The sequence below is a fragment of the Papio anubis genome, chromosome 8 (genome assembly GCF_008728515.1).
Source record: "Papio anubis isolate 15944 chromosome 8, Panubis1.0, whole genome shotgun sequence".
Classification (NCBI taxonomy): domain Eukaryota; kingdom Metazoa; phylum Chordata; class Mammalia; order Primates; family Cercopithecidae; genus Papio; species Papio anubis.
This window is the reverse complement of record NC_044983.1, coordinates 69188481-69207882: the sequence shown is the minus strand read 5'-3', so window position 1 is coordinate 69207882 and position 19402 is coordinate 69188481. Positions and strand designations below refer to the sequence as shown.

General features: G+C 37.2%; 1 protein-coding gene across 11 annotated transcripts in view; it reads left to right on the top strand.

The window, feature by feature from the left end:
• The window catches only part of STAU2 (staufen double-stranded RNA binding protein 2), a 333041-nt gene that overhangs the window by 218559 nt on the left and 95080 nt on the right, over window positions 1-19402 (top strand). Inside the window, exons 14-15 of one of the 11 annotated variants that reach the window (XM_031669628.1) lie at window positions 8583-8696; window positions 17940-18317. The exons of 6 other annotated variants lie outside the window; for them this stretch is intronic. In XM_031669628.1, coding sequence (XP_031525488.1) covers window positions 8583-8696; window positions 17940-18089 — 264 coding nt within the window. In that variant the 3' untranslated portion in view covers window positions 18090-18317. 4 more of the 11 variants (XM_031669630.1, XM_031669627.1, XM_031669632.1 and 1 more) reach the window with 4 other exon arrangements.

Here is a 19402-nt window from a genome sequence, read left to right as displayed (position 1 = left end):
TTTCCTGCCTATACCCATTGGCATTCTTAAGTTGCTGGCTTTTCTAGTACCCAACCCAGGATATGTAAAGCAAAAAGAAAACTCAGGAATTCACCACTGTATTATTCCTTGGGTCCCAAAGACCTTAGTCAGTCTTCCACCTTCTCTCCACATTTCACAATCCCCTTATGCTTATTTTATGTATAAGGTCCAGAGCTTTTTGTAGTTAAGCAGGAAAAATAAGGAAAAGTTAATCTATTTCATCTTGTCTGGATGTGGAAATCATAAATGGTCTGTCATAAATGTAACTGTATTTTCAATTCAAATATATATCATACATTTTGAAAATCTGTAATTCCTGAGTAGAAAGCACCATGTTAAAATATTTTTGTAAAAAAAATTAAATGCTATTATGAATTAAGCCAGTATATAATAAGATTTGTAAGGTCTTGTGTTTGGTATCTATTTTTTGAAGTGATATTCAATACAACAGAATTCTAATACATTAGAAATAGTAGAGTTTGCCCCATAGAGAAAAGAGTTTGTATTGGTTTGATGGTATACTGACTACCTGTGTAACCATAATTTTCCTTTAATGTTGAAAAGAATTTTTCTTATTAAAAGGTTAACTCTTTACAAAGCCCTTTACCATTTAATGTGGCTTCTTTTACATACGTAAATGAATGTATATGGATATGTCAAAACATGAGTGCACACTGCCAGAGAGGGAAGTTCCTTTTCTGGTAGACATGAAACTGTTAAAAAATCACTTAGTGTTTTCTTTTGATGGAAATGTAAAACTAAAATAATTGTTTGTGTATGTGTGTGTAAGTGTAATTTATGTTCTAATTAGCTGTCTCCCTAGACCTTCACAGGCATAGTTAATGGAAGCTAAAAAGCAAAGAGCAGGCCAGGTGCGGTGGCTCACGCCTGTAATCCCAGCACTTTGGGAGGCCGAGGCAGGCAGATCACGAGGTCAGGAGATCGAGACCATCCTGGCTTAACACAGTGAAACCCCATCTCTACTAAAAATACAAAAAAATTAGCCGGGCGTGCACCTGTAGTCCCAGCTACTCGGGAGGCTGAGGCAGGAGAATGGCATGAACCCGGGAAGCTGTGCTTGCAGTGAGCCAAGATCGCCCCACTGTGCTCCAGCCTGGGCAACAGAGCCAGACTCCATCTCAAAAAAAAAAAAAAAAAAAAAAAGCAAAAAGCAAATGTTTAGGATTTTTGTCATATACATGCTTGTCACTTAAGAATGTTATTATCCCCCTAAACAATGCTGACATCACATCTGTTGCATTTGTTAGATAATTTTTATCCGTGGCTTACACAAAAAAATAAATTTTTATACTTTACTGCCAGATTTTGATTATCAAATATAAGCATGTAATTTTCAAAGCTTAGCTAAAACATAGGATTTTTAAAAGAGAGAAAAGATAATTCCAAGTTGTGTCTCAGTCTGTGTAATACGATTTCATTCATTTATTTATCCTTGTCCTTTTAGAGGCATTAATGTGACAAGCATGTTGCATTTAGAGTGAAACAGATTATGCATCAACTAAAACACTGATACACGACCAAGCATGTTAAATGTATGTTCACATTTTTGTTACAAAGAAGTGGATATGGTGTTTGTTAGTTATGGAAAGGATTGGGAAAAAAACTGAAGAGACAGTAACAGATATTATTCTCATTAGTATTGCTCTCAATAATTATATATCTTATCATTTATGTTATTACATTATGAGTGGATGTGTTATAATAAGACTATGATATTTATTAATGCTAATCATGAGCTATCTACAGTTCTATATACTTTTCGTGGATAAATTAATTTTGTTTACTTATACATTAATTAGTTATAAATAGAACTAACATAATGTAGATTTGTACTGTTGACTATAGTTAAATAAATACAATAATTTACATGTCATCAAGTGATCTAAAAAAGTAGTAAAGAACATTTTGAAACCAACTTAATCTACTTATTTAGTTCAATATTTATGAAAGAAAGCTGCTTTGCGCCTTGCTAAGAACATGCTATTTTGTCTTAATAAAGATTTAGGTCCTTTGTACAACTGGGGTGCAGACGCTGCAAGAATCAAGCATATTTTGAGTCTCCTAAGATTTAGTGTTAAACTGTCACTCTTCAGCTCTTTGCTGCCTGTACTCTTCTGTGCAAGGCCTCTGTGCAGTACCTACAGTGGAATTGCTACCTACTGCTGTGAAGTCAACTCCACAGTTAATGAATCTGAGGTGTACTCATCAAATATATGTTTTCTTAACACAGTGATTGTGCTGTGTATCACATACCTTAATGATCTAACAAGGAACTTTCTTTAAACATAGGTCTTTTTTATACCCTCCTCATTTTTGTTCCATAGGGGGTGGCCATTAAAAACATCTGACAGATAAGCAGTTAACCCAGTTCCCTGCTGAGATTAGTAAAATATTTAGTAGTCATGCAACATCAAGAACTTTTAGCTGTGCAGGAAATAGTTTGACTCAACTTCTTTTCAGAGCTGGTGGTAGGAAATTTAAATTTTTATTTGGATGGTCCCTCATATTTTCAAAACAGCATGAAAAAATTTCACACACCTAGCATTTTATGTAATTTAAAACCATTCATTCATTCATTCATTCATTCATTCATTCATTCAAATAGAAACAGGGTCTCCTCTCTCTCTGTTGCCCACGCTGGTCTCAAACTCCTGGCCTCAAACAGTTCTCGTACCTTGACCTCGTAAAGTGCTGAGATTACAGGTGTGAACCACAGTGCCTTGTCTGTTTTCTTAAATTCTATGAATATTTGAAGTGATTCTATGAATACTTCCTCATTTTCTCTTCAGAAAAAAGGGAGTCTTTAGACTGGCAAAGTCAATATCAGAATCCTAAAGTATAATATCTCATCTGGGTTTAGAAGAGTACATATCAAACTAGGAAATGTAGTATACCATCTCAAGTATAGTGTCTCATCTGGGTTTATGAGATTACAAATCAAACTAGGCAACTTATCTTAAAAATTATAGATTTGCAAATTTCAAAGAAAGGCATCTTATTTAATTGATATATTGAAATTTACAACTCACCTTTCAGTGGAATAGTTTTTGTAAATTCATGAGAAAGAAACAAAGTATCAATTTATAGTAGTTGATGGTGTTATAAATCCAGAAGAAGCTCTACATCATTATAAAAATCAAGATTGCTTGCTCACATTTTAGAGTACCAAAGGCAGCAAAATGATATAATTTATAAATAATAAATCTTAAACTGTTGATAAACCAAACTCTGAAGTATTTTTAAAGAGGTCTATTCTAAGCCAATGAGTGACCATAGCCCAAGGAACAGTCTCAAGAGGTCCTGAGAAGGTGTGCCCTAGGCATTGTAGTTACATTTTAGGGAGACAGGAATTGTAGGTAAAATCAAATCAATACATGGAAGGTGCATATTGGTTCATCCTAAGGAGGCAGAATATCTTGAAGCTGTGGAAGGGGCTGGGTGGGGAGTGAAGGAGTTGGGTGGCTTACAGGTCATAGGTAGATTCAAAGATTTTCTGATTGGCAATTGGTTGAAAGTGTTAAGCTTTGTCTAAAGACTCAAAGTCAGTTTAGAAATAAATGCTTAAGATAAAAGGAATGGTTGTGGAGGTCAAGGTTCTTGTTATGTAGATGAAGCCTCATAGGTAACAGCCTTCAGAGAGAATAGATGGTAAATGTCTCTTTTCAGACCTTAAAGTTGTCAGACTCTCATTTTTTAAATTTTTTATATTTTTGAGACGGGGTCTCGCTCTGTCACCCAGGCTGGAGTACGGTGGTGCAGTTATGGATCACTGCAGCCTCAAACTCCTGGGCACACCACCCCTGGCTAATTCTTTTTGTAGAGATAGGGTCTCCCTGTGTTGCCCAGGTTGGTCTGAAACTCCTGGGCTCAAGGGATCCTCCTCTGTTGGCCTTCAAAAGCACCGAGATTACAGGTGTGAGCCACCGTGCTCAGCCCAGACTCTCATTTCATCTCTTAGACCCAGGAAAGACCTAAAAAGGGGGAGGCTTGGCCACAGTAATGGAGTTTCTCTACAGGCGCAAGTTCCTCCCACAAGAGACTGCTTTGCAGGGCCATTTCAAGGTATGTCATATAAATATATAGTGGGGTAAAATATTTTAATTTCCTTCAGAGCCTGCTATCTGTCATATGATGCTATACCAGAGTCAGGTTGGAACTTAGAACCATATTGCCACAAATAACATGTTTCATCAGTCTTATGATCTCTATTTCAATGTTAATGTTGGTTAGTTATGCCTAAAATGACTGCGATATCCAACCTCCCTTTCTGTCATGGCTGGGAATTCAGTTTTTCAGGTTTCTCTGAGGTCCCCTTGACTCAGAGGGGGTCTATTAAGTTGGTTGCCGGGGCCTTAGGATTTTATTATTGGTTTAAAAAATGCAGGGTGATGACTTTTTTGTAATTTTCTATAATTACCTTTATTCACCTTTCATAAAAATCAAGGTCCTATGACATTGTGCATTGGAATTTTTAGGGCCACGTTTGTAGAAATGCACTGCTTTGTTCTAGCAGAAAGAGTTTACCCAGTCAGTTCTGAAGATTTGTGTGTTACAGACACAATGAATGGAATTTTGTTGCCCTAATTATTTTAATATAGTGTTCTAAGATTCCTGGTTCCTGCAAATGCTTTGAATCATAAGAGGCATTTTTAGACTTAGAAGAGTGAATTTCAAAATGTCATTCACATATTTTTTTAAATTCACAGTTTCATGAACACTGATATTTTTATTTCCAGGAAGAAAATATATACCTGAAGAACGCCATATTTAACTTGTCTTTATGAGTCATTGGTTGAGTATGTAAAATATGACTTTTTCTTAAGGCCTTTTATCAGCATATTATTACGTTTAATTTGAAATTGGGACCTCAAGCAAGAGTTTCATGTTTTTTCCTACATATTTTTATCTGGTTTACTGAGCAGTCTCAATGCAGTAGGGATGTAACACAGAATGATTTTCTATTTCTCCAGTCACCCCCTTCCTCTGTGTCCTGCCACATCTCCCATTCATGTTCCTTTGTGATATCTTTGGCAAATTCCATAGTTTTCTGGCTAGCTTTTAGTTTTTAAAAATCTAATGCATCAGTGTCAAACTCCAAGTTCATATCCTTCCATTGCAAGCCATTCATTTTGGCTCCAGAGACTTAGAGGAGGGGGAGTGTACATTGATCTCTTTCACTCCTCCTGTCACTCCAGCATCTGTATTTGTGGTTGGTGGGGTGGGAGCTTAACCTGGCTCGGAGACATCTTCCTGCACACTTTACCTCTATTACTGCTCTGGAGGATTGGAGGGTGACTAGGGTAGAGGAAGCTGCTACTCATCCTGGTTTCATCCACTCCTGGTGGCCTCCATTGTGCTTTTCCATGTACATCATGTCCATGTCTCTTGAGTCAGTGGCCTCCTCTGGCCCTGGGGTAAAGCCACGTTTCCTTTGGGCTTTACCAGTGGTCTGTGCTCTGCCCCTCTGTTGGTGAGTGTTACTTTGGCTGGCCTGAGTAGCCCCTTGGCTTCTGCTGGGATTCTCTCATGCTGTTCAAGGTCCATGGGGGTAGGAAGTGATCATATCTTCCTTTATCTTTTTGTTTTTTCAGGTACACTACCTACCTAGGACTCCTTCAGTAAGCTCTCAGATACCTCCAAGCCCAATTTCTATATTTTCATACGCTTCTAAACTGCCAGGGACATACAGCAAACTCGGTCAAATTTTCTATTCAAAAGGAGCCTACAGTTTTGGTTCTCAGCAAGCCTCCCACCAGGGAGTGAAATGTCAGCCTCCCCTTCTTGCAGGTATTCCCACTCTCTATCAGCTATTCTCTTAGAGCTACCCACTCGCTGGAAATACTGTATTTCTCATCAGGCTGACAATCCAGATGATTCCCTCCTGATGCACCACCCCCCCATCCTTTGTTCCTTTGTGTGTTCTTTGTGATTGGATCAGTTGTACTGACTTTTACAAGGGGGGTTGGGGGAAAGCCTACCCCTAAATATTGGCAGCTCTCTAGAGCTTCTTTTGGTTTTGACCATGGGTCTTGGTGTCAATTCTGGGCCAATAGGAAAAAAATCTCACTGAGATTAGGTTATTTTGTGAGTGATAAAAAGCCCAGTGGCTTAAACAATACAGCAGTTATTTTTTTTGTCACTGAAAGGTCCATAAGCTTGCAGGCTACAGCTGGCATGATGGTTCTGTTCCATGAAGTCCTCATGGACCCAGGTCCCTTCCAATTCACTACTCTCATCTAGGTTTTGGCCTTTGTCCTCATGGTCAAGATGATAATACCTATACTCCAAACAGCAGGTTAGCAAAACAGATAAAAAAGAGCAAAAGGCACGCGCTTGAAACCTCTTTTAAAAGTTTTCAGGAAGCTGCCGCGTAATTCCTTCTTTTACAGTCTACTTAGTTATATCGCCAGTTGCAGGGGAACCTGGAAACTATGGTCTTTATTCTTTGCTTCCAAGTGCCTGGCTAAGAATTACTGTGGAAGAATTTTGGAGGACAACTAGCAATCTCTGTCACATCATTGGGTGCTGTGACATCTTTGGAGCTGTGTGCTAACTTGCACCTTTACATTTATCTTTCATATATGAGTTATATATGTAAACACACTCATATTGAATGTCTGTAGGACACAGTGTTTTATTAGGTACTTGCAGGCTTCACAGTGAATTGTATACAGTTGGGAGAAAAGTTATATCTCTCAATAATGGTATCTGAGTCACTGATGGAAATGAAGTTTAAAGTTTATTTTTTTGACTGCGATTGTCCTATTTTTGTCCTTTCTAATTTTCATTTCTCTAGGAGAAAGAATAGAGCTGCAGTAAGTCAGCTGACATAGAAGTGTGTTTACTGTCACTGTATATTTAGGAGATTGTCATGTCTTTCATACAGACTTTCAGTTGGTGTCGAAGGGGTAATTATATTTTATTAAATTTTAAAAGAGCATGTTTTATAATAGCACTATATCAGACATAATAGTTTAACCGTACCATAAATGATTGTGAACTGTTGCTATTATAGTGTCAGCATTTATTGGCTTTTACATAAACCTGTTACGTGGTAAGTTTCATTTTTCCCCTTCATACCTAGTTGCTGCATAGTAAACAACACTTCCACATTCTTGAACTCGTATACATCGACTGAGCTTTTAATTTGCTCAGGAAGTGTAAGATGGTGAATTAGAACGGTTGTCAAACCTTTTTCCCCAAGGTTAACTTGGTAAAAATATTTTTTATAACAAAATCTTTATAGTACTTTGGGAATAAGGCTTTTATGTTGACTTGATTTGAGCTCTAAACTACTTTTATAGATTCCCAGGAGGAAGTTTCCCTACCTCCAGGAAAAATGATGGCCGTTCTTAACAGCCCTAGTGGTTTAAAAAACTTGAATTATTAAGCCATTAGACTGGGCTCATATTGTAATTTTCAGTCAGATCCATATTATACATGATAAAATAAACGTAGGCCATATTCTGCAATAAAAATATATGGACATTATGCAGCAATTAGAATAAAACGCAAGACAAGGAAATAACTCAGGTATAGAATAAAAACCAAGACAAGGAACTAACTCAGGTATGTGTTTTAATTTTCTTCCTCACAAATTCAAGATTTTCACTTAAGCCTTTATCCTAAATCTATACACATTTAACAAATTGAGCAAGTTATAGCTAATAAAACCAATTTTCTCTCTAATAAGTAGGAACCCCATTTTATTCTATAGGCATATTTTCATTAATTTTATTACAAAAGCGATGCTCTTTTTACTTAATTAGCTTACAATTTTAAAAACCTGGAAGTTTTTGACAGTAGATAAATGGAAGGATGGAAATTTTCTTAATGGGAAGATGGACTCAAACTCTTCCCCCTTCCCCATGTACCCTACCTCTGATGTGGAGTGTCTTACATGTGGCTTTAATAAAGGTTAGTTGTATTTAACTAAATGAAAGATAATATTGTGACCACTTTATTTTGGTCTGCACATTACAAATCATTTCAGTTTAATTCAATTTGATTGTAATGTCACAATTTCAAACAGAACATGATATACTGATATATATTCAACAGTGGTTTTGTAGGGACTATACTGTAGAAATAGAAGAGTGTCAGTACCAATTATGTGGCAGTCATATACACATGCAGTCAAAGAGGAGAGAAAATTCAGGTTGACAAAGTTACATTAGAATCAGATGAACTTTGACTTCAGCTTATGCTTGAGCCCTTTGTGGATCATGTATTATAAAAAGCTGGACTTGAAAGATAGGTGTAGCATTTAGTTGTGAATTTTTCTACTAGCTATAATGTAAAAGCACTTTGCATAGCATTTCCTAAACTCCCTTAAATCCTCAAAAAGACTTAAGATGGGATTAATAGATTCAATTCAAATCCTAGATATTAGAGGGGTTCAGTAAGGTTTTAGATATTTAAAGCGTGTTCTGTGTAAATTACTTGAATTTTCCTGAAATCTAGACCCTTTGCAAAAGGACCTATTGCATCTTGTCCCTTCTGAAAATGGTGTTCAGCGGATTGCGTGTGTTCTGTTATAGGTTCACTACTGTGATAGACAAAGTGGCAAAGAGTGTGTGACCTGTCTGACATTAGCCCCTGTGCAGATGACTTTCCATGCTATTGGAAGCTCCATTGAAGCCAGCCATGATCAGGTATAATATGCCACTGCCATTTTGCTGTGTTATGGCCCAGCTTGGAAATGGAAGGCCATCAAAATGGAAGCTATGTGCACACACGCAGCTTTGCTTTCCTTAATACGTTATCTGCTAGCATCATCTGCTAGACTTGAAAAATCAAAATTGATTGTGTTGGGAAATTGATATCATAGGAGATTTAAATTATTTTAGACTTCTTGTTTGCAGTTCATTATTATTTTAAATATAGAACTATTTTATAAGAAAGAAATAGTTGCCTCACAGGTTATTTTTATCTTTAATAGTTATATATGAGAGGAAGGGTCAACAAAACAGTATAGATAACAGTGGAGTCTCACTGTAATACACTCATTTGGTTCTGTTAAAAAGAGTGTTGTATTATAGAATTACAGAATATACAGTGATACGTCACTTAATAACAAGGATATGTTGTGAGAAATGCATCATGGGGTGATTTTGTTGTTGTGCAAGCATCACAGAATGGACTTACACAAACCTAAATACTAGAGCCTACCACACACCTAGGCTATGTGGTAGAGCCTCCTGCTCCCAGGCTACAAACGTGTGCAGCTTGTTACTGTGTTGAATACCATAGGTAATTGTAATGCAATGGTATCTGTGTATTTAAACATAGAAAGGGTACAGTAAAAATATGGTATTGTAACCTTCTGAGAGCACAATTATATTTGTGGTCTGTTATTGACCAAAACATCATCATGCAGCACATGACTGTACATAGAACAACTGTGTAAACTTTCAGAGCCATCAACGTAGTCCCATAACTTGGGATATTATTGAAATGAAGTTCCAGTGTTGTTTTTACTTTTGAAGGTTTATTTCTGAAATAAAGCTAAAAATCTGAAAAGTGTATTGTTTCTTGATAAACAAATTCCTTTTATTGTTTAGATAGCAGCTTGAGAATACATCCTGTTTACAAAAGAATACATATTTTTCGTTAAAATAATCACTTTAGACTAAACTAATGTTCTAAATCATAGGATTTCTGGCTTGGAGTCAGAGTAAATAGACATACATAGTTTGCTGTATGACTAACCAGTTATGCTTTCTAAATTAACCATTCATGTACAGAACAACTATAATCCAGCTTTATATCTATTTTTCAGTAAATCTGAGGACTTACTAATAGTCTTACCTAACTAATCTTCTTTTCTTCTATCTCAGTAGTACCTCTTGCTTGGAAAGAATAAATAGGCTATCTTCTCAGACTCATGATTTATCATTGTCCAACTCAAACAAGATCTTGGAAAACATTCTTAAGGACACACCTTTCTAGTTCACAATGTCTCTGACATTGTTTGTTTCCAGTCATTATTCATTCATTGGTGGGGAAGTATTGTGATATTTAGGGAAGATCAAATAATTGATGGTCAGAAAATCAGAGTTTTAGGAATGAACCATAGTCTAGGTTTGCTGCAGCTACCTGGATGGATTCTGTTACTTCCTTGCAACTGTTTCCTGGTTATGTTAAATGAAGGAGTTGGGTTAGATGACATACAAGATCCATTCCAGTGCTGTTATGATTCTATAGCTGATCTTCCTGGTCCAGGTTGAATGAGCCCAACCAAAAATAAACAATTGTAGCATATTAATGTGGAAAGAAGCTTAGAGACCACTCCAGTGCCTCTGAGGGTTTTACTTTGACATACGCCCTAGCTGTAGAAGAGAGTGCAGTAGGAACCTGAGGGGCATGGCCTAAATTAGCTTACAGCAGAGTATTACATTCCCTTGTATAAACTATAAATTGTAAGCTAGGTGCTAAGGATACATGAGGAGAATGTCAGACATGGTTCTTGCTCTCAGTCTAGCAACTTCACCTTTGTAAATACTGGGCGAGTACAGTGTAATTAACTTTATATCTATCTATGTATCCACTCATGGTAGAGGCAAATGTCAAAAGCAGCATGGGATACCTGTCTTGGAAAGGATTCTTCTAAGACTGAGCAAAGAAATGAAAGAGCGCATCAGTAACCCACACCTCTGAAAAGAGCAACCCACTGTTCACACAGGTGGCATGTTGCTGTAACACTGGAGTGAGAGTGCAGACTGGGATCAAATGCAGTTTTGCCTTGAACTAGCTCTGAGACCTTGTTTCTTCACCTCTTGGAGATTTGGCTTCTTCATATGTAAGATAATGAGGCTAATTCGGGCTTGTGCCAAGTGCCTATGCCAAGGTACTCAAAGTTCAGGGCTACTGTTCACCCATATGACACCTTTACAAATTAGAAAAATAGTACCTCTTCCTCAAGGCATTTTACTGCCATCTGACAGAAATATTTGTAATAAATCACAATAACTGCAGTGTGAATGCACCCCATTGAGGTGTGCAGTGTACACCTGCACGATTGTACATAGACTCGCTACATCTAACTGAATGTCAGTTGCACTCAGTGATAACTTAAGACATTTTTATATTAAAGCAAATACAACTATTTTATAGATGACAAATTTGCATGAAATTTTAAGATAGAAACTTTCAGGAAATGTGTTGATGATGGTCAAATTGGTAGATGAATAAATGACTGAAATAAATGACGGACAGGAATAATCATCCTGTACATCAAACACTATTGTAGTGGCCTAGGAGGTGGAAAGTAGGTGGTGTGATCATTGCTCCTCTCTTGTTCTTGGATAATTGGGCTCCCTGGAGAAAGTAGACACAAAATAAACCCCCACTTCATACCCTCTGGCTTTTCTGCATTATGTTGCCATTACCCTCTCCCCAACCTGAGGGTCTGTCTAAGGAAAACGTACTCCTTCACCATAGCAGCATCAGCTTGATCTCATAAGGTGGAAAACTTGGACCACTAAATGCTTTTTCACCCATTAATTTGTAAATGCTAGTAAACAGGGAAACATTTTAAAGCAAGAAAAATCATAATCATTTTTTTAAAAGTTTCTAATCATAATCCATTTGGCCCAATGCAGTTGACCAAACAGATTTGGTATTCTGAGAAAAAAAGTATATGTGAAATTTGGAAGTGGTCCTTCTTAGGAAACTCAGGTTGTTCTTACCTGTGTGGAAAACGAAGACAAGAAATGGAAGAACTCTCTATACTTGAACCTTTATAGCTTATCTTCTTGTTTTTTAAAAATGTAACTCTAGGAACTTAGCGAAGTGGAAATTGCATATATTACCTTGTGCATTCATTTGCTGTATTAAAGGGTAACAGGACAGAGACTGTTAAGTGAAATTTCTCTATCAGAAGTTGATATGGATATGCAAAATGATCAGGGGAAAGATTCAATACCATCTATATGCTGATGATGTCCAAATTTATAGAACACTTTGTTCCCTGACTCCCCCTACCATGCGTGCTCCTACCTCTTCTGTCCTTTCCTCTGTCCCAGTGAATGTTACCATCATTACCTTGTTGCTCAGACCATCCTTGGAGCTTCCCTTGAACCCCTCGTCCCCCTCACATGCTACGTGTTGTCCCAGTATCTCTTCCTCTAAATTATGTCTCTGACCTGACCGCTTCTCAGCACCTCCAATTTTACCATTCTAGCTTAAGTCACTATCATTTTTAACCCCGATGACTGCAGTAGCCTCTAAACTAGCCTCATTTTTTCTACCTTTGTTCTACTGTGGTCTCTCACATATTATTTTGAGACAGAGTCTTGCTCTGTCACCCAGGCTGGAGTGCAGTGGCACAATCACAACTTATTGTAGCCTCCGTCTCCTGGGCTTAGGCAGTCCTCCCACCTCAGCCTCCCAAAGTGCTGGGATTATAGGCGTGAAAAATTAATCTGATTACATTACTCAACTACACAAAACCTTCCAATGGCTTCCCATCACACCTCCTATCAAATGCAAACAATTTTGCTATGATACACGAACTCCTATATGATTTGGCCCCCTCCACTTCTCTAACTTCAATTCCTACCACTTTCCTGTTCATCAGTTCTGTCCCAGTCTCCTTGGCCTTGTTGTCAGTTACATGATGGTTGGTGAAAGAAACCACGCGAAAGGCTACATACTATAGATTCCATTTATATGACCTTCTGGAAAAGTCAAAACTATAGAGATAGAAAACAGATGAGTGGTTGCAGGGGCTAGGGATATGGAGGGGGATTAACTACAAAGTATCATGAGGGAATTTTGGGAGGTGATGGAAATGTGTTACATCTTGATTGTGGTGGTAGAAACATGACAGTATGCATTTGTCAAACTCACAGAAACTACACTCTCAAAAGGGTAAATTTTACTGTATATAGATAATACTTGATTAAACCTAATGTTTAAAAAAAAAAAACAGCCAGATTCATTGCTTTATCACCTACTCATGCAGTCTTGAGTCCGAGGAAATGTGAAGGATGCCATCCTTTTGCCTCTCCTGTGCTCTCTTGGTGTGTTGGCTCCACCTTGGAATGCACTAAATTTAACCCATAGCCTGGTTTAGAGCTTCTCCAAATGCCAGTGATTAGTTAAGGCCTGCTTCAGACTTTTTTTTTTTTTGAGATGAAGCGTCGCTTTGTCGCCCAGGCTAGAGTGCAGTGACGTGATCTTGGCTCACTGCAACCTCCGCTTCCTGGGTTCAAGTGATTCTCCTGCCTCAGCCTGCTGAGTAGCTGGGATTACAGGCGCATGCCACTACACCCAGCTAATTTTTATATTTTTAGTAGAGAAGGGGTTTCGCCATGTTGGGCAGGCTGGTCTCGGACTCCTGACCTCATGATCCACCCACCTCGGCTCCGCAAAGTGCTGGGATTACAGGCGTGAGCCACCACACCCAGCCCAGACTTCTTAAAGTAATTATCAGTCTTCAAAAAGTGGTCTAAGCCCACTCCTGTCTGACTTTAGGGAAGACGTCTGTAGGCCAGAGTTTCCTGTCCTGGAACCCTGAATTCTCATCCAGACAGTGGGCAGTCGTTCAGGCTGGGTTTGCCTGGAGGTCCCCGTGGTGTCTTGAAGAGAATGTTTTGACATTTGTTTACCTTATTCACAAGAAATATGATATTAGAAATTCACACTCAAATTAGTTTAATTGTCCAGAATAAAAACATAGCTTAAGTTTTCAGATACAGATTTCTCAGCAAACATGAGCTAACTGAACAACTGTGTGTAGGAATACTCCTTTAGACACTAGCGCATACAAAGGTCACTGATTTACAGTCTTAGTCCTTGCTGAGCCAATTGTCTTATGAAATTTCGAACTTGTCATTTATTTTTTAAGATTGAGCTGGTGAGGGTTTTGCTTAATATTTTTCAGTATATCCTATTTGGAGGTTGGTTGTATTGGTTAGTGTATGTTATTAAAAGCAACATTCTTAGTAATAGTTCAGGAGGGTTTTGTAGTCTCCTAGCTTGATGTAACTCACCAAATATTATTCTTGACTCTGTCATGACACCCTTTCTACATGTTTCCTCATCACTTTTGGATGTTACTATCTTTTCGTGTCTCCTATAATTACATTAGTCACCTTCTAGTTACAGCCCCAAAGTCATAAACTTCCTTCCCTGTCGTTGTTTTCTTTTTATTCATCTTCATTCTGATTGCATTGTCAATATCACCAAATCTCACAAAGATTGGGTAAGTAGATGTAGCTTAGTAAAAACACTGTAGCTTCTAATATCTAGTTGATAGTTTTATTGCTGCCTACCTTATTGCGTTGAGGTTAGATCTTGAACTTACTTGCTTTATATAAATGAAAGAATGAATTAGTAAATCAACCACCTAACTGACCGTTAACTAGTCAATGAACTTTAACATATGTATATTAGTATTTACTGTAATCTGACTTTTAGTCAATAAAAGCAAGATTACCACATAGAGTAAATGACTGCATATTTCATATATTACAAATGCTCTTCAACCCATCTAAATTGAAAATATTATAAGTAGAAAATGCATTTAGTGCACCTAACCTACTGAACATCATAGTTTAGCCTAGCCCACCTCATTAGCTGTTTTTCGCCATTATCAAGGGGCTGACTGGAAGCTGCAGTTTGCTGCTGCCACCCAGAATCTCAAGAGAGTACAGTGTGCATATTACTAGCCCAGGAAAAGTTCAAAATTGGAAATACAGTTCCTTCTGAATGTGCATCACCATTTTAAAGTCAAAAAATCATAAGTTGAATCATTGTAAGTTTGGAACCATTTGTATTTGGAATAAAAATCCAATTCTACAAGGGAAAATAAGCAAGAACCATATGCTAGATATTGTGCTAGGCTCTCCATACATTGTTTTGCTTAATTCTCAGAATAATGAGGTATAAACTCTAGCAGTTGTATATTTGCTAAATCACCTTTAAGGGTTTATGTACAGATTAGTAAAATTAAGCTGAATTGTTTCGAATGTGTATGCTTTGACTAGGATTCTAGTCAGGCCTCTTGGTGAAAGGACATTTATGAAGTGTAACAATTTACAAATCTAATGGATATTCTATTTTTGATTAAGTTCTGCTTGTAGTTTATTCTCTGATTAATTAAAAGTCTCCTCGCCTGAGTAATTAGGCTGTAATGTCTTAGGCCTAATGGTATTTTAGAACTAAGAAAGGGAAAGCCTTCCCACATATTACCCCAACATGTATTATCACGACAATAACATATTGATTGTAGACTATGTACAGAACTTTTGCAGTACGAGACGGTCTTAAGTGATAGTATCTGTACTCCCTTGCCCTTGAGGTAATTATGGTCTAATGGAGTGTATCAGCCAGGATGCTTTTGGCTACAAGTAACAGAAAACCTGACTCATACTGGCTTAAATAATAACGAACCTCATTATCTCACATAACAGGAAGTGCAAAGGAAGGGTGAGCTCCAGGGTTTGTTGATAAAGCAGCTCAATGATGTCAGCAAGTTCTCAGGTTATTCCTATTTCTTAGCTCTGCCATCCTCCACTTCATCCTCTGACTCAGAAAGATGACCACAGGAGTTCTCTGTGTTGTGTGCAGTATAACCACATCCAGAAGGAGAGAGCTGATCCTCTTGTGTCCTGGGCAAAGACATCTGTACCAGGAACCCCTCCAGCTATCTTTCCCTCAATTTATAAGCCTCGGTTGGGTTGGTCGTGTGCCCATTTCTACACCAGTTGCTGGCAGGCGAAGTAACCACTTCTGGTTTAAATGCTTGGGGTGAAGTAGTTGTTGAGGAATCAACCACAAGGACTACTACAAAAGGGATCAAGTGTCACATATGTAATTTTAAATCTTCTAGTAGCCGCATTTTAAAAAGTCAAAAGAAACAGTTTAAATTAATTGTAATGATACGTTTTATTTAACCCAATATATCTAAAATATCATCTCAACATATAATCAACTTTTAAGATTATTGAGATACTATTCTTTCATACTTGAAATCTGGTATGTATTTTATACTTCTAATACATCTGATTTAAAACTATTACATTTCAGGTGCTCGGTAGCCACATGGGTGTTGGAGGCACAAGTCTACAGGATAAAATCTCAAGAGATTGTGATTTGGTTCTTTGCCTGTGTCTCCAATCTCATCTTTTACCATTGACCCTGTACTTAACTTATACCCACGCTTTATGCTCTAGCAGTCCTGAGTTACCCATTTCATGCTCTTATTATCTGTACCTTTGCGTGTGTGTTCCCTCTGCCTGGCCCATTCTCTCCTTGCTCATAGGGGAATTTTAATTGTTCTGTTAGATTCAACCAAGATGTCACTCCAGTCAATAGGCCTTCCCAAAACCAAGAGAGAGTTAAACCTATGCTTCCTTTGTGCTATGTCTGTACATTGTACATTATCCCATTGTTAGCTTATCAGACTGTCTCCCAAGATCTCTTCATGTTGATCTACCCCACTGGGCAGTGATCTCCTTGAGGTCCAGGACAGAGTCTTACTTACCTCAGTATTCTCAGTGTTTCTGCTCTTGCACTTAAGAGGCACTTGATATATGCTTATAGGATGGGAGTAATTGAATTTCTAAGAAAATCAGAATGACTTAGATTTGGTAGAATTCATTTAAAATTAGTGAGAGAAATAGAATGTATGGCCTAGTAAGCTTTTTCCAGTGGTGGCCCTATAAGGACATTTTTTTGTGAAAGAATCCCAGAGCTTGATTTTGGTGTATTCACATACTCTAAATACATGTAATTGGCCTTAGGAATCCATCATATATCTCCATTAGTTCTTTTCTCTGTTTATAACTTTTCATTGTTCTAACCTATTATGCATATGAGTACATTTTTCATGGTGTCCTAAATTACTTTCTTCAAGTACCAGGGGCAGCCTCCTTATTCTAGCAATGTAGTGTACAAGTCACTATTCACTGAATAATGTCATTCATGACTGCATTCCTCAGAATCTAAAGAGACATCATAGGTTTGAGCAAGAATTTACCAAGACAAAGTTTTTTATTAATATGAAAGATATACTTAAGTGACATTGCATAACAAGAGATTCCATGTCATCATCCTAGGGGTCACTGCAGTGGGTCCTGGCATTCTTTGTTTGAAATAGATTCAGTGCAGGTTTTGAACTTCAGCGGCTTTGCTTGCTCTGAGTGCTGTGGGGTGTGGAAAGATTGGGTCTAATCACTGCCGCTGGCAACTTCCAGGAAGTCCTGGAGCTGCCAAAATTCAAAATATAACTTGATTTTTGTTTACTTTTTATGAATTAGAGTGCTAAGACAGGTGTATGACAAAGGAACATCAACTTTAATGTTTGCTTTGGTAAAGTGCTTTTGTATTTGTTGATTTTTTTTTTTATTTCAAAATGTGTCCTCCCTCTGAAACTTGTCCCTTGATTTTAGAACTAAAATGTCTTCTGCCAACATTTAACTTTATTATACACAATTTTCCTTTTGCACAGATTGTATTTTATAGCTAAGGAATTTAATCATATCTTCAAAAAAAATTACAGCAGGAAAAGTCACCAGGAGCTTCTCACCACAGGATAGATATTATTCTATCTAAATAATAGACTAAAAATAGATAGACTCTGGATGAAAACAAGAGTCAGTAAACTATGTCCTGTGAGTCAGATTCAGCCCACGACCTGAACTAAGAATGGCTTTTACATTTTGAAATGACTGAAAAATATCACAAGAAAAATAATATTTCGTGACATGTGAAAATTATATGGAATCTGAATTTTAGTGCCTCTAAATACAGCTTTACTGGGACACAACCACAACCATTATTTTGGTATTGCCTATGGCCACTTTCACACTATGACGACAGATATGAGTAGTTATGACAGAGACCTTATTGCCTGCAAGTCCTAAAATATTTACTGTCTCTTTTTACAGGTAAAGTTTGCCAGTTCAATCCTAGGATTAGAAGGAAGAAGCCTTAAGCATTCACCTTCTGCATTTTGTATCAAATATTGCCTTAAACATGGTTATTCAGAGTCCATTCTCTTTTGGAAAGAAGCCAGTTTTCTGATAATGCCCATTTGATAGCACAATTAGATTTGACTGTGAATTGTGAATTTATTTACTCAACAGTGGAAACCAATTTTATTTTCTGAAGGAGTAATAAATAAGTCTGTCTTCATCAGTATTTATCAGAGCGTTAAAAGAATGTTTGCCTATGGCCAAGGTTACCTTTCTCTCCTTGCTGAAATTCCATTTAGAAACACTTCTGAGCTGAACTTCTTTTTTTAAATAATAAAGAATATTCTGCTATTTCCATAGTGATCTTTCACTTTTTTCATTTCAGATGTATAAGCAGTTTCCAGAACCAACAGTGAGCTATAGGGGAAGCTAGTGGGAAGATTGAATATTGTGTATTTTATAACTGACTTACAATTTCATATATGCTTAGAACAGCATGACCACATTTCTGAGAGGTTGCATATATCCAATGATATTGTGCACACAAGTGACTTATTAATTTGAGCTATAAAATAATTTTGGACTAGAGTCAAAACCCATGAACTTACTTCTTTCCTTCTTCCACTTTTTTTTTCCCGAAATGATGAATAACAGCTACTTTAATCGGCAAAAAGTGTGAAATTTTAGAATTAAAAAAACCAAACTTTTCACACTAAAAAAGACTAAAAATGTGGTTATTTAATCTGTGCCTCAGTTTATCTGTAGCTTGGTGTTTCATAATAGGTTATCTCTGGAGATAATTTTATGTTCATGATCTCATAGGAGATAAATTATAAATAGAACCGAAAGTGTTTTCTAGATTTTCTAGTAAGTTTTGTTCAGTTTTGGACCTGCATATATGCTCCTTATCAGTAGTTCCTTCATTTTAATTTTATTTATTTATTTATTTATTTATTGAGACAAGAACTCACTCTGTTGCCCAGAGTGGAGTGCAAGTGGCACAATCATAGTTCACTGTAACCTCAAACTCCTGAGCACAAGCAATCCTGCCACTTCAGCCTCCTGAGTTGCTGGGACTACAGGCACACGCCAGCACACCTAGTAAGCTCATTTCTTTTCTTTTTTTTTTCCTTCTCTTTTCTTTTCTTAGTTACCCAGTCTGGTCTTGAACTCCTGCGCTCAATTGATCCTTCCACCTCAAGCTCCCAAAGTGATGAGATTACAGGCATGAGCCATCATGCCTGCGAGTTTCTTCATTTTAAATTCAGTATTCTAATTCTTAGTGTCCCCTCTAAATTAAAAATATTGAGTTAGGAATTTACTATTCCTACTATTCTGTATGCCTCTATGTTTGATGTTGATTTGAAGATCTTTGGGGAAATATTCTAAAAACCTTTCTGTTAACAGTTCACTACTAATGAATCAAACCAGATACA